Source organism: Girardinichthys multiradiatus, chromosome 18 (genome assembly GCF_021462225.1).
Source record: "Girardinichthys multiradiatus isolate DD_20200921_A chromosome 18, DD_fGirMul_XY1, whole genome shotgun sequence".
In the NCBI taxonomy this organism is placed as follows: domain Eukaryota; kingdom Metazoa; phylum Chordata; class Actinopteri; order Cyprinodontiformes; family Goodeidae; genus Girardinichthys; species Girardinichthys multiradiatus.
The window spans coordinates 25986717-26003106 of record NC_061810.1 but is presented as its reverse complement, the minus strand read 5'-3'; the positions used below and the strand labels follow the sequence as shown (position 1 = coordinate 26003106).

The following is a 16390-nucleotide window of genomic DNA, read 5'->3' as shown; positions in this document are numbered from 1 at the left end:
ACCTTTTTTTTTTTATTGATCTCATGTATTGATCTCAAGTTCTAATTTTCTGTGACACTGGATTTTGGGTTTTCATTATCTGTGAGCCTTAACTACTTTATTAAATACATTATTAAATACAAGAAATAAAGGCCTGAAATATTCCACTCTTATATGTAATGAATCTATAGGTTATGTGAGATTCACTTTCTGAAATTATGAACAAAAAACTGAACTTTTTCACAATATCTGGGTTTTTTGAGATGAACCTATTGAAATTTTATCAGGAAATTCTGGGACAATTTGGATCTTCTAACCAGAAGTGGACAATTCAGGTACAGAAAGTAAAAATAAAAACCCTGCCTAGTTTTGCTTCATCCTGTTCACTTAACCAGGTGATTAGTCCCTGTCTATGTTGTGGAGATGGAAATGTAAACGGTTGGAACTAATCTCTGTGCAGGCTATTTACTTTCTGGACCTGGATTGTCCACTTCTGCTTCCAACAGAACAATGATCCCAAGCACATCTCAAAATACACTAAGACTTGGTTGAATAATTTGGAGAATGTACTCATGAAAAGTAGCGTTTTGTGTTTATTTTGGAGAAACCACTTGTAATATTAGTTATGTTAAGTTATTTTTATTGCCACTATGTTATTTGTTTATTGCAAACAGCTGCTGGTTTCTATATTTTGCCAGTAGACCTAATTTGCAGCAAGGGCTGAATAATTTCAGTTGCAACTGAAATGGACTGTGGTAAACAATTTTTTTAATGTCACAGACAGAGTTTATGTTTAAATCTTGTTCTACTTGTTTCTATTCAGGATTACACACACGAATTCCACAAAACCAAAGGCAACTTTCTGGCCATCCGGGAAAGGGAAGACCTTTTAGGATCTGTGAGGAAAGACATTGAGTAAGCACTTAATCATTTATTTATTCATTTACATTTGACTTGGCAGCTATGGTAAGTGCAAAATTAAAATGACAAAAAGATCCAGCTTGGATGCTGAGTACACTCACGTTCAAACAAAGAGGGAATGCATGAGTGAGCAATTTCACCATCACCATTTGTACTCCAATCTAAGTCAGATTATATATATATGGTGTGCATGTGTTTATATCAGTTTATCATTCACAAATCTGGTTTATCTGAATGCTGTTTATATTTTTCAGGTCCGAATGTTTTTAAGAGTTAATAGCAATAGTATCTTAACTTTAGGTTACTTGCGTAACCCCGGTTCTCAGAGTGGCATGAGTGAGATGTCTCACTATGGGATATGCCCCTTGCCGTATTCCTCAGAAGCATTTATCTCATTATGCCAATCCTGACTGGCTGGTGATCGGGACGCCAGCGTCAACTACCCTATAAGTAGCTTGTACCACGATGCAGCGTCATTCGAAATAAGTACCCCTTCTCACTTTGCCCAAGCATGAAGGGTTGTCTGGTGAGACATCTCACTCATGCTGCTCTGAGAACCGGGGTCATGCAAGTAACCTAAAGGTCTAATTCATAGCATTAATTTCCATGTCTCACTATGGGATATGGAGAGTCCCGTATTGCCAGACAGCTTATCTCTAGCGACCTCCAGCGCTTAGCTGAGACCATCCTGTTCCAGTGAAGACCCAGGGTTTAAAACAGCAGAGGCAACACTTGGAACTGAGACGTCCAACTTCTAAAATTGAGCAAAGGCGAGCGGAGAAGACCAACTTGCCACTGCACAAATGTCCGGGATAGACACCCCCTCGAAGAGGGCCCAGGACGCAGCCATACCACAGGTGGAATGAGCATGTAGGCTCACCGGGGGCTGAACCACCTGGCTTGTATAGGATAACGCAATCGCTCCCACAATCCAGTGAGAGAGATGCTGCTTTGTGATGGGCTTGCCCCTAAAAGGCGTTGCTCAGGACACTAAAAGCTGATCACTTCTCCGGAAGTTGCTAGTTCTGTCCAAGTAGGCCCACAGAGCCCGGACTGGACAGCGCTTGTTCAGCCTCCGTGGTGGAACAATGCGGCAGAGAAAAGGCTAGAATAATAAGAATAATTGGAGAGAATGAGTTCACCACTTTAGGCACAAAAGCTGGGTTGGGCTGCAGTAAGACCTTGACATCTCCGTGACCAAACTTGGTACAGGAAGGGTTCACTGAGAGAGCTTGGAGATCACCTACACATTTAGTAGATGCCAAGGCCAACAATAGCACTGTCTTGAGGGACAGTTGCTTGAGGTCAGCCTCCTCCAGAGGTCCAAATGGGGGGGCTGGCGAGGCCCTCCAACACCACTGTCAGGTCATGGGGGTGCCAGGGACCTGGCAACCGGCCATAATCTATGTGCCCCTTTCATAAAACAGCCCTCCAAAGGGTGTTGGCGGGCTGTTTTTCCCTCAAAGCCTACATGGCAGGCTGAGAGGGCAGCCAGGTAAACCTTAATCGTCTTTCTCTTGTCAATCAGCTCCTGCAGAAATGACAAAATCACCCCAACAGGACATTGAAAAGAGATGTCCACTCTTCAAAAATATTCTACTTACAGTCATATAAAGACCTAGCGGAGGAAGCCCTAGCACTCTGAGGTAGCCCTGCTGTGCTCAAATTATACAACTCACAGGCCAGGCCCATAGCTTGAGGTGCTCTGGGTGTGGGTAAAACACTGTCCCTCCTACCTGAGACAACATGTCCTCCTGTTTTGGGAGTTGCCAAGGCTGTCCTCTCAGGAGCTGATATATCTCCGCCAACCAGTGCATCGCTGGCCAGTGTGGAGCTATTAGGATCAGCGTGTGGTGGTGCTCCCTCACTCCGGCTACAGTATGTGCAATCAGAGTGGCGCATCCCGATCGCGCATTGAGAAGAACAGTGGACACTGAACGTTCTCATTGGAGGCGAACATGTCCACTATTGCCCGCCCAAAGCAGAACCACAGCTGTTCCACTATGGTTGGATGTAGAGTCCAATCTCCGTATAACGGAGCGCCCCTGGACAGCATGTCTGCTCCGCGGTTCAGAGCTACGGGTACATGGGTAGCTCTGAGTAACACAAGATGCTTGCTGCTCCATAAGATCAGGTTGTGAGCTAGAGTGTGCAACCGAAGGGAAAGCAGTCCTCCCTGACGACTGACATAAGCCACTGTAGTGGCGGTTGACTAACACGCTCTTCCCGTAACTCAACACAAAACCCAGATCAAATAGGTGAAGAACGAGTATCTGCGTGTGCTGCTTCGGTACAGCTCACAAACACTCTCGGGCTCAGGGAGAGGCTGAAGGGAAGCACTGTGTATTTGTAACAGACCCCCTTAAAAGCGAATCTCAGATATTTCCTGTGCGGTGGGTACACCGAAATATGGAAATATGTGTCTTTCAGATCGATTGAGGAGAACCAATCGCCCCAACGCACCAGTCGTAGGAAGGATGCGTTTGTAAGCATCCTGAATTTGTATTTCCTGAGATAATATGTCAAGGGGCGCATCCCATAGTGAGACATCGAAACGAATGCTATGAATGAGAACAGAGGAGGTTTGTGCAAAGATGAAAACATGGAATTGGTGCAAGCATGTTATATTGAAACACACACATAATGGTTTTTGATCATTTTAATTACAAATAGTGCTAAAGGGCTGCATGGTGACAGTGTTTAGCACTATTTTCCTGCAGAAAGATGGTCCTGGGCCTGAGGTCTTTCTGCATGAGTTTGCGTAATTTATGAATGGATTGCAAACACCTGATTGAAAGACGACTCACTGACTGTTTCCTAACAAGTTATTTTACAGTTGTAAGAGAGCACTTTGCATTTGTTTGTAGGTAAATTATGCTAATTTATTTATTATAAATGAGTATTCAGATCCATCCGTCCCTGACAGTCTCTTTTAACATAGCTGATTGTCATACGAGCTTTAAGGTGCTTGTGTTTCGACCTGAGTCTCAGTGAGTAAAAACGTCAAGTTATGCATATAACTACTGTTCCCTGAAGGAGAGTAACGAAGTACAACACATGAGTATGGGATATCACGCCCTGCGTGTCCTGGCTGAAGCCACCTCTAATCACGCCTCCTAGGCAAATGACATGATGACGACAGGTGACAGGCCCCGCCTGCACTATATACCTGTCCGTCATCATCGTCATTACTCAGTTCGATAGCCGCTATTCACCGAGCCCAGCTGAGCAGCGGGGCAGCAATGTGTTGTACTTCGTTACTCTCCTTCAGGGAACAGTAGTTATATGCATAACTTTACGTTCCCTTTCAGTCGATTCACTCAGTACAACACATGAGTATGGGACATATATAAACGCCCCGCAGAGCAGCCATCAAACCTGGATCATACACTGCATACTAGTGCAGCACTTCAGACCCAGCAGAAAGAACAGAGTGAGCCACAGAAGGGGTTGTCACATCCAAACGATAAAACTTTACAAATGTGTGCGGCGAAGACCAGCTGGCTGCAGCACAAATGTCACTCATGGGCACCCCTCTAAATAGTGCCCAGGAGGTCGCTATGCCCCTGGTGGAGTGAGCCCTCACACCACGTGGCATTGGGAGACCCCTGTTGCTGTAAGCCAGAGAAATAGCCTCCACAATCCAGTGGGAGAGTCTTTGTCTGGACAGAGCTTTCCCCCTTGCTGGGTTAGCAATACACACAAACAGTTGATCACACAACCTCACAGACTGAGTACGGTCAATGTAACTACGCAGTGCACGTAAAGGGCACAGGAAGTGTAACCTCCTTTGTTCCTCAGATGCAAAAGGAGGTGGACAAAAACTCGAAAGCTCCATAGTCATGGAGCTGTAGTCCGAAGGTATAACCTTAGGAAGATAAGCTGCATTGGGTCGCAAGGTGACCTTGGAACCATCAGGTGAAAAGTGTATGCAGGTAGGATTTACAGACAAAGTATGGAGGTCTCCAACTCGCTTTGCCGTTGTCAGAGCAAGAAGCAGAGCAAGCTTATATGAAAGGAACTTCACATCTACTGACTCCAAAGGTTCAAATGGAGGGTCACAAAGAGCTTCTAGTACCAATGTGAGATCCCAGGAAGGAAAACTGGGTTTAATCACAGGTCTGAGTCTACAAACACCCTTTAAGAAGCGTACAGCCAGAGGATGAGCACCTGGTGTGACTCCATTAAAACCAATATGGCAGGCAGAAATGGCAGCCAAGTAGACCTTAATTGTGGAAAAGGAAAGACCTTTATCCAGCAGATCCTGTAAAAACGTTAAAACTTCCACCATTGAGCACTGAAATGGAACAATGTGCTTGTCCACACACCACTGCTCAAAAGCTCTCCATTTATAAGCGTATAAGCCTCTAGTGGAGGATGCTCTTGCATTCTGGATTGTTGCCACCACATCAGGGGGGAGGCCTTTGGCTAATAAGCTGGACCTCTCAGCAGGTAGGCATGCAGCTTCCACATCTCTGGGTGTGGATGAAATATCTCCCCCCCTGCCTGAGTGAGGAGATCCCGGCAAACGGGGAGTTGCCACGGCTCTGCTGCCAGCAGGCTGATGATCTCGGAATACCATGACTTTGCAGGCCAACGGGGTGCTACCAAAATTAGGGACAGACCCTGTTTGCGCACCCTCTCTAGTACAGGTAGTATCATTTCCACTGGGGGGAATGCATACAGGAGTACATTGGGCCAGGGCATCCACTCCCAGCGGAGCATCCTGATCTGTTATGGAAAAGAACAGAGGACAGTGGGTGTTGGCTCTGGTGGCAAAAAGATCTACTGCTGCTGTCCCAAACAGACACCATATTTGTGCCACCACGGAAGGGTGAAGCCTCCACTCTCTCACCCGAGGTCCGCCTCTGGAGAGCAAATCTGCACCCAGATTCAGACGTCCCGGGACGTGAGTAGCTCTGATAGACAGAAAATGCATGCTGCACCACTGTAAGAGGGTGTGAGATAGTTTCAGGAGAGGAAGTGAACGAGTCCCTCCCTGTCTGTTTATGTATGAAATCACAGTGGTGTTGTCTGTCCTGACCAGAACATGTTGGTTTAACAGAACCTGGCAGAAATGTTGCAGAGCCAGCAGAACCGCTAAGAGCTCCAGGTAGTTTATGTGGAGTTTGGATTGTACTAGTGTCCAAACCCCCTTCACGGCCATGCCATCGCACAACGCGCCCCACCCCCTCAGGGAGGCATCCGTGGATACCACCTTGCGAAAGGTTACTCTCCCTATTGGCGAACCTCGGCACAACAGTCCTGGTTCCCGCCAAGGGCTGAGACCCGACATACAGGCAGTGGTTATTGTTAGCTTTCTGCTGCGGTGACGCCATGCACACAACCGGTGAGAGCGGGTCCACCGCTGAAATGGGCGCATCTTCAGTAGACCGAGCGGTACTACTGCAATCATAGATGCCATCATACCCATCAGTTGTAAGATGGTCTCGAAACGCAGTTTGTGTCCCAACTGAAACTGAGCGAGGCAGCGGTGAAACGCGGCCACTCTGTGGTCGGAAAGACGTGCCCTGCTTGTAAGGGGGCATATTTCCAGACCGAGAAATGAAAATTGCTGACTTGGGATCAGCGAGCTTTTCTGAGAGTTTACCAAAAATCCTAGGGCTTGAATGTGCGACAGAACCCGAAACAGCTGCACTGTCGCCTGCTCTCTGGAACTGGCTATTAAAGCCCAGTCGTCCAGATAAGTTAAAATGCGGACCCCTGTCTCTCTGAGAGGTGCTAGCGCTGCCTCTACACATTTTGTAAATGTGCAAGGCGCTAGAGACAGACCGAAAGGCAGTACGAGGTACTCGTACGCCTTGCCCTCGAAGGCGAATCTCAGAAACTGTCTGTGGTCCGGGTGTATCGCTACGTGAAAGTAAGCGTCTGTCAGGTCGATCGTGGCGAACCAATCGCCCGGGCTGATAGCACTCAGAAGCTGCTTGAGTGTTAACATTTTGAACTTGTATGTTCGGAGGTATTTGTTCAGAACTCTCAAGTCCAGGATTGGACGAAGCCCGCCCCCTTTTTTCGGAACAACAAAATAACGGCTGTACCAACCTCTGTTCATGTCCGACTCGGGAACCGCACGAATAGCTCCTTTTGCCAACAGTGTATTTATCTCCTCTCTCAGAACCTCTGCTGCTTGGGCCATTACTGCCGTGTTTACCACGCCAACAAAGCGGGGTGGTCTCCGGCGAAACTGTAAATGGTAACCCATAGCAACGGTCCTCTCCACCCAAGGATGGAGTGCGCATGCGCGCCACATATGGAGACGTGAAGCCAGGCAACTGGCCTGCGGCACTGTTGGTGGAACGGTGCTGCCCTCTCCCGACGTGCGAGAGAGGTGCAGCCTCATTTGGCCGTTGCCTGCAGCTCTTTGATTTTGACTTTTTTTCATAGAAAAAACTGTCTTTATTGAAACATTTGGAGCATCCATACAAAATTTGGAACAACTGCAGTGCTCAGAAACACATTCAACGCACCCAAACTGGGGGCTTTTAGTGCAAATATATTTGTTGGGAAATTGTGCTTGGGAGACTGTGTGGGGGAAACGCAGCGCCTCTTGGGACTGGGATCCTGAACAACACCAGCAAAACCTCTTTTGGACGGCACCCGCCGACAACTGGCAAACATGTCTCCCTGCTCCCGAAACTCCTGAGTCCCCAGTCCCACAGCTAGGAGGACTGTGGTTTCTTCTTTCGGGACGTCGAGTCCCTCTGGAGCCCCGGAGGAGGACCCCTGCTCCAGGCCGTCTTTCGGGGAGGTTGGCCGTGGTTTTGTGGCTGTGCCGTCTGAGGGTTCAAGCTCACGGGTCGCGTCATCCTCTTCGCTGGGGGTGGCGGTACAGCTGGTTTGCGAGTGCCCGAGCTGGATTTGGGTCTCACATCTCGCCTGGGGATGATACTGCGCAGTGCTTCGGTCTGCTTTTTCCTCTGCTCGAATTTCGCCTGTATGGCGTCGAGTGATTGTCCAAACAGCCCGTCGGCTACCACCGGTTCATCCAGGTAGACGGCTCTATCCCTATCCGGGATGTCAGAGAGCGTCAGCCACAGGTGCCTTTGGGCAACCACCGTCGATGCCATCCCTCTGCCCAGCGATAGCGCTGCACAGCGGGATACACGGAGGATGTAGTCAGCGGTGATTCTCACCTCATTCAAGAGTGGCATCACAGGACTCTCCGGCGGTGTTGCGGCTCCAAGCTCCGCCAAGCGCATAGCTTGGTATGTTTGCAGCATGGTAATGGAGCTCAGGGCACGAGCGGTGGTCGCTTGAGCCTTGTAGATTTTCTCCAATTGAGCAGCGGAGAACCTACAGTGCTTAGACGGAAGCGATGTTGGACCACCCACACCGTGATTTTGGGATGGGGCCAGATATGCTGCCAAAGACGGTTCCATAGGCGGAAGATTCACCAGTCCGGCTTTTTCGGCGCCTTCCAGGTCCAGATACTGTCCATAACCCGGTACCGTGACGCGGGTGGACAATGGTTTGTTCCATGAAGACATCAACTCAGAGATAAAGTCTGGGAACATGGGTAGATGATACTTGACTGCGGCCGGCTCCGAGGGGAGATAAAACCCCGCGAATCGCGATGGCTTCTCCGCAGGAGGTGCGGATGGCCATTCCACGTCCAGTGTATCAGCTGCACGGCGGCAAAGAGAGAAGAAAGACGTGTCGCCCGGGTCTGCTGGCGCAGCAGCGGCAGCCTGACTCGGCAGAGACTCATCTTCATCATCGGACAGACCATGAACATCCAAACCGATGGCCAGTACGTCCTCTTCTCCCTGAAGGGGTTCTAGCTGAAGCTGAGACCGAGCACCTGCATTATCGGTTAACCCATCAATATACTCCATATGGTCCGCCCAGCTGGAAGCGGGGACTTCGACCGAAAATCCGCCCTCATCAGAATCGGACGAAACTGGGTTTCCCGCCTCGGAGAGCAGTGGGTCTCGTCGTGAGACAGCAGCCTCTCCCAGCACCTTTTCGAGGAATTTAACCCGCCTCTCCAGGGTCGAGCGACGAAGCTGGCGACAGAACGCACATGCTTCGGGCTCCGCCAACGCTCTGCGAGCGTGAACGATCCCGAGACAGATGGGACAAGCCTCATGCTGGTCCTTCTCATGAAGCGAGAAGCCGCACCCCTGAGGACAGGGACGAATAGAAGACTTCTGCTTCGCTTGTGTTGGCTTTGTGCTCATCCCGAACCACAAAGCCAGACCGAACTGCTTGAAATCAGCGCTTCGCGGGCAGACACGCTTACCAGCAGGCAGCAGTGACTAACTCCAACAAAAGCAGTTGAACTAATTCCAAGTAGCCCTTTGAAAAGAGACACAGAGCTAACCAGCAGCAGCTAGCTAGCCTGACTCAAAGAGGTGTTCTTAGCGAGGTGAAGAGCGTAAGAACTGAGTAATGACGATGATGACGGACAGGTATATAGTGCAGGCGGGGCCTGTCACCTGTCGTCATCACGTCATTTGCCTAGGAGGCGTGATTAGAGGTGGCTTCAGCCAGGACACGCAGGGCGTGATATCCCATACTTATGTGTTGTACTGAGTGAATCGACTGAAAGGGAACTGTCAAATATTTTCCTCAGAGCTCAGATATTGTTGAGTTTATTGAATGGATAGGAAGATGAACCCAGACTCCTACATGGCTTGCTCTTGGATGTTTGATATTGAAGGCTTTGAATATTCACAGCCTCCTTGGCTTTGCAGTGAGAAGGTGTACCCTTTCTACAGGCTCATTTCTTAGTAAGTGTATTAAAATGAGCTGGAACCTACTACAGACCATGAATCTTAAAGCCTTTTTTGGAAATGGTTTATTGATCTGTGAGACGCAGCAGTATGCTTACAGTGAGCACTGCAGAATTCCTAATTATTCCACTCCATCAAAGATGAATACATCTTTGGAGGCCTCGTATAGGGACACATCTACTATTAGCCATAGAGACACTTAATGCTTAATGTTTTAAAATATTGATTATTCAAAGACTTGTCATGTTCCTCAGAAGAGGAGCATAAAGTTTCAGTGTTTTTGATAATAGTAGATTTGTCCTTGTAGCCAGATCCACTTTTCTGCATGACATTGATTGCAAACAATAGATTTTCAGCAGCATTGCAAGCTGTTTGTGAGTTTCTAAATTAAATGCTGAGGCAGTTAGCTCTCTGAAAATGTTTGCAGATATAAACGATGAGTAGCAAACAGCTTTGCCAGCAGTCTTAGATGTTTTAGATGTGTTATTGCTCCAACACACCTGAATTACCTCCTCTCCTTGTCACCAAGTTCTGCATAGATCTGATAATGACCCATAAATGTTTTATTCAAGTGTGTGGAACAATGGAAACATGCAAAATATGAGGGATAGTAAACCCTTGAGGACTCAAATTGGACATAACAAGTGTATACATACACTGCTAAGTTATATTAGTGCTGTTGACAAATTATTGCTTTGCCTAACCATAGCTGATGAGCCTGTTTTTAGGCTCTTTATTTAGAGATCTTGGAGGTTTTTCTTACACATAAACAACAACATATTCGACATAACACTACATCCACAAGCAGTTGGAGAAAAAATAGGTTTGGTTTGCCTATTAGCAACTATTAAAATGATAATTAATTATTAGCACACTATTAATAAAGTTAGAATATAAAATGTTCAGTTAGACCAAAAACTAGGAGCACTACTGTTGAGCCATAGTGATTGGTTTAACTACTAGCAACTATTAATAATTATAATTAACAATGAATTACTAGTAAAGTCAGACTAACAAATCTGATATTGTCCTGTGAATACCAGCCCAATATTGTGTGGTATTATAGAACAACAGATGAAAGTATAGGAGGTTATCACCGAATTTAAGTCAGCATCATGTTAAAATACTTCAAACTCTTCTACTAGACTGGTAACACTCAACTACCATATAAATGAGTAGAATGAGGAAAACTAATAATTACAAAAAGGAAATAAAGAAATAAATCATAACCAATAAAATGATGCAGTGATATCACAGTTCAGTGTGAAAATGTTTGTTTAAGAACCAAGGTTTGTCTGGAGGAATGAGGTCAGATTAGTTTTAAAACTAATTAAGAACAATAATTTGAATGTGTTCAAACAACCAGTTCACAATGCAAATCAGAAGGGTAAGTTAAGTATTATTTCAATAAAATGATATTTTGATTTTATTTGCTTAATTAGAAATCAATAACCTTTTGGACAATTGATTCTTAATGTTGTGTAATTAGGGAGTGATGGACTACTAAAATGGCGGCTTAAAGCGAATGTAGTCACAATTTGGTGAACAAACGGACAGATGTAATGATGTCAACCATTCAGCTAACTTAAAGGAGATAGTTAATTTTAGCAACTTCTAGTCCCACATGTACCATTAATTCAATTATTAATGTATGAATGAGCACTGGAGCGCATTACGGCTGAACTGCGTTTAAACCACTGATTGAAATAAAATTTGTCATAACTTTGAAACAAACCCCAAACGAAGTAACTAGCATCAAGGCTTAGACGCCTGTTAGTATTAAAGCAGTTTAGCACCACAAAGAAAAAAATAAAACTGAATATACAGCTTTTAAATTGTTTTTCCTTAAATTAATTTTCTCTGCCCATACATAACGTTTCATGTGAGCGGTTCTGGTGAACAGGAGGACAGAAGGTCCAAGGGGCAATGAGTTATGTGGTGGGTGGCGGCTCTCGATTCAGCCACCTATGGGAGAGTGTCTGCTTGGACTCGGATCTTCTCTCAGGCAGGGAGGGAAAAAGGTTTTGACATGATTAGAGAAGCCGTCTCTTCTGAGGGAATCTTTGGTTCAGATTCTTTTTCTGCAGACGCTTTAAGACAGCTAGTCTAAATTCCGTCTGGTTTTCGTTTGTCGGATGCACAGACAACAGACCACACTTACATTTTTGGGATTGAAGATTCTTCGAAGAAGTAGATAAACTCTTAGCCAGCGAGCTAAGCACTAGCAAGCTAGCTAATGTTGATAGTTGCAAAATTAAACCGATTTACATTAATAATTAAACAACATTTCATAACAAGGGGATAACAAGCTAAACAGGTTGAGCAATATATTTCACTTCCTGCTCCCCTGTTGTTGCCAGAAGCAATGTTGAGCTCTCAACTTTCTGAACTTCACTGCTGGCCCACGCCTGCACCAAATGGATATAGCGTAGATATACCACCATGTGGGGTGTCTTATTGTGATTGGCTGAAACAAGACAGATATTTGATAGGTTGCAGATCATTCTCTGTAAAAAAAAGAAAAAAAGGCATTTGTGTTTCGTGCCAAGTCAGGGAGTCTCAAAATCCACACACAAATGTACACACAAACGAAATGAACACAAGTGTTTTGTAAATCAAGATATATTTCTGTGTGCATATGAAATACATTTCTGAATCTTGTGTACATTTGTCAATCTTCTGTGCTTTTTAAATTTTGTGTCTGCATTTGTGGGTTTTGTCTGTATTTCTGAATCACATGTGCCTTAATCTTAATTTAGACTCTTTTAGCTCCAGAGTCTTGCAGCCACATTTTCTCCAGTAGTGTTGTGTACTAAGATATTTGTTTTCAAATTGTGAAGTAGTAAACAGACTATGTTCTTCCACCCAATCAAGCTGGTTAGCCTTTTAAGACTGAAAGCTTTGTGATGCTAAATATAAATAACAAGAAAATAACTGTCAAATCATGTAAACCAGATATTTATTTCAAAATAGACAATTTCTTTGCTTATTTAGGAAAAAACACAATTGAAATGAAGAAAACTTGTGCACTTTTTTTCTTGACTATAGGGAAAATAAAGGTAATCCAGGAAATTCAAATAATATTTAGTTTTTCTCTTTAACTAAAACTCAGTTTGACAAAGGTTTTTAGTCATGTGTCAAAAATTTTGTTCCTTTTTAAAGAGAGCCCTGGCATAAAAAAACAGATTTGTACAATTGTATGCATTATTTAAGTTGTTTATCAGTGTTACGTTACTTTTATAAGGCTTAGTAAAGGTGTACTTTGGTTAAATGGATTTTCTATAAATTACTATAGAAAATCTGCTGCACCTTAACTTTTGGTCATGTAGGGGGCGGTAAAGATCTTAGTATTGTATTAGGGCTCGACCAGAATGAGGATTGTTTGTGCTGCAGAAACATAAGGATGCGGACCAATTAAAAGAAATTTTTGCAAACAGAAAAAATAACAATAATGCAATTCTTCTAAACAATTATCATCATATTGCATTTGTGTTTCATGCACATTATAACTTAAACTCACATTGTGCAGCTGCACCATTCATAATAGCAGCAGCAACTGAGAGCTGAGTGCAGTCATAACATTTCCTCTGCTGCTGCTTTGATTCGAAATGTCAGCAGCGAAAATGACAGCTTGTCTGTGATTTACATTGGTGCCCTTTTAAAAAGCCTTGCTGGAGTGATGAAGCTGGCTGTCGGTACAGGCAGTTTCAACCCTACAAATACATCAGCCATGCTGACGGGGTAGCCAGCCTAAGCTCAAGGCAACACACTATTCACTACAGATCTGTTTTTTTTTTTGCTACTGGCTTTTAACACTGTGCTTGGGATGAATAAAACTAATTTATTCTTAGACTGCTTGCAGTTAGATGAGTGGGGTAGGATGTTAATGGTATATATGTGTGCACAGTTCTTCCTCCATCCCTTTGTGCTCTTTATGTCATTCTTGCCCAAAAGGAAGGTGGGGCTCTGTTAAATGGGCAGAAACCCAGGAGAGTGTGGGCTATTCAGCTGTTTAGAGATGCTGTTAGCTAGAGCTGCATCAGGCACAAGGGAATGGGTTAGATGTGCTTTTGCACAGAGTTTGGTCACATAAAGCCTAATAGTCAGGAACAGCTTATTGTTTCTACTTCGTCATTAATATGAGAATTTACACTCCCTTTAAGTTGTCACATTTTGCCAGCTCCTAATTTCTGACAATATAACAAGATGTGTTGGTTTCTTTTTTCCATATACCAAACCTTCAATTGCCCCATTACCCTCCTGTTCTCTAGTTATTTTAGAGCCTCATGTCATTAGATCAGATGCATATTTCTGAAGTACTTAGGTTCACCATAGAGAAAGAGAGCAAAAGCTTCATTGGTAACTATCTGGACGACGTTTTCTCCCTGAGTGATGTACTGTTATAAAAAGGAAAGTTTGTTAATATTTACCTTGGATTTTCATTATCTTAAACAATATTTGCACAAATGCATGATATACAGGTCCTTCTCAAAATATTAGCATATTGTGATAAAGTTAATTATTTTCCATAATGTCATGATGAAAATTTAACATTCATATATTTTAGATTCATTGCACACTAACTGAAATATTTCAGGTCTTTTATTGTCTTAATACGGATGATTTTGGCATACAGCTCATGAAAACCCAAAATTCCTATCTCACAAAATTAGCATATCATTAAAAGGGTCTCTAAACGAGCTATGAACCTAATCATCTGAATCAACGAGTTAACTCTAAACACCTGGAAAAGATTCCTGAGGCATTTAAAACTCCCAGCCTGGTTCATCACTCAAAACCCCAATCATGGGTAAGACTGCCGACCTGACTGCTGTCCAGAAGGCCACTATTGACACCCTCAAGCAAGAGGGTAAGACACAGAAAGAAATTTCTGAACGAATAGGCTGTTCCCAGAGTGCTGTATCAAGGCACCTCAGTGGGAAGTCTGTGGGAAGGAAAAAGTGTGGCAGAAAACGCTGCACAACGAGAAGAGGTGACCGGACCCTGAGGAAGATTGTGGAGAAGGGCCGATTCCAGACCTTGGGGGACCTGCGGAAGCAGTGGACTGAGTCTGGAGTAGAAACATCCAGAGCCACCGTGCACAGGCGTGTGCAGGAAATGGGCTACAGGTGCCGCATTCCCCAGACCTGGGCTACAGAGAAGCAGCACTGGACTGTTGCTCAGTGGTCCAAAGTACTTTTTTCGGATGAAAGCAAATTCTGCATGTCTTTCGGAAATCAAGGTGCCAGAGTCTGGAGGAAGACTGGGGAGAAGGAAATGCCAAAATGCCAGAAGTCCAGTGTCAAGTACCCACAGTCAGTGATGGTCTGGGGTGCCGTGTCAGCTGCTGGTGTTGGTCCACTGTGTTTTATCAAGGGCAGGGTCAATGCAGCTAGCTATCAGGAGATTTTGGAGCACTTCATGCTTCCATCTGCTGAAAAGCTTTATGGAGATGAAGATTTCATTTTTCAGCACGACCTGGCACCTGCTCACAGTGCCAAAACCACTGGTAAATGATTTACTGACCATGGTATCACTGTGCTCAATTGGCCTGCCAACTCTCCTGACCTGAACCCCATAGAGAATCTGTGGGATATTGTGAAGAGATCGTTGAGAGACTCAAGACCCAACACTCTGGATGAGCTAAAGGCCGCTATCGAAGCATCCTGGGCCTCCATAAGACCTCAGCAGTGCCACAGGCTGATTGCCTCCATGCCACGCCGCATTGAAGCAGTCATTTCTGCAAAAGGATTCCCGACCAAGTATTGAGTGCATAACTGTACATGATTATTTGAAGGTTGATGTTTTTTGTATTAAAAACACTTTTCTTTTATTGGTCGGATGAAATATGCTAATTTTGTGAGATAGGAATTTTGGGTTTTCATGAGCTGTATGCCAAAATCATCCGTATTAAGACAATAAAAGACCTGAAATATTTCAGTTAGTGTGCAATGAATCTAAAATATATGAATGTTAAATTTTTATCATTACATTATGGAAAATAATGAACTTTATCACAATATGCTAATTTTTTGAGAAGGACCTGTATAAATATTGTGGTACATTGCATAAATTCAAAAACTTGTTCTAATTAGGTGATGTATTCATTTTGTGTTTTTTCAGGACATATAAAACTGGTTCAGGAGTCAACAACAGAAGAACAGAGCTGTTTCTAAAGGAGCACGAGCATCTCAGAAAGTACGTTCACATCAGTTTGGCTTCTTTATGAGTTCAGTTAAATGTTTAAATGATTTTGTGGAGCTTTAGAGCAACAGTTCAAACTTGATTTTTTTCCTCCCTGCTTGACATTAAATCACACTGAACAGTTCCTGTTGTAGACTAGACCTGTTTCTGTTTGCTAAAAGTTAAAATAATGAGCAAGATAATTTCTTGAGAGATTTAATTTACTTTCCTGCAAGTTTGCATAGATTTCCTGAGTATTTAATAGAATTGCCTTTTAAACTTCGGTCAAATGTTCTGGGAGTCCTTCCACAAGTTACTTGTAATATTTAGCTAGAATTTGGGCTCATTTCTCTGAATAGAACTGGTGTAACCGAGTCCGTTTTGCAGGCTGCTTTGGTCACCCAGGCTTTCTCAGCGATGCCCACAAATGATCTCTTAGATCATGGATCGGCAACTTCAGTCCTCGAGGGCCGGTGTTCTGCAACTTTTAGATATGTCTCTGCTTCAACACACCTGAATAAAATAATTAGATCATTAACAGGACTCTGGAG

The 16390-nt window shown here is 44.3% G+C and overlaps 1 protein-coding gene across 1 annotated transcript in view; it reads left to right on the top strand.

Moving 5' to 3' along the window:
• The window catches only part of gosr1 (golgi SNAP receptor complex member 1), a 38782-nt gene that overhangs the window by 5207 nt on the left and 17185 nt on the right, over nucleotides 1-16390 (top strand). The window contains exons 5-6 of the mRNA XM_047392189.1: nucleotides 803-894; nucleotides 15780-15854. Coding sequence (XP_047248145.1) covers nucleotides 803-894; nucleotides 15780-15854 — 167 coding nt within the window. The remainder of the gene's footprint in view (nucleotides 1-802; nucleotides 895-15779; nucleotides 15855-16390) is intronic.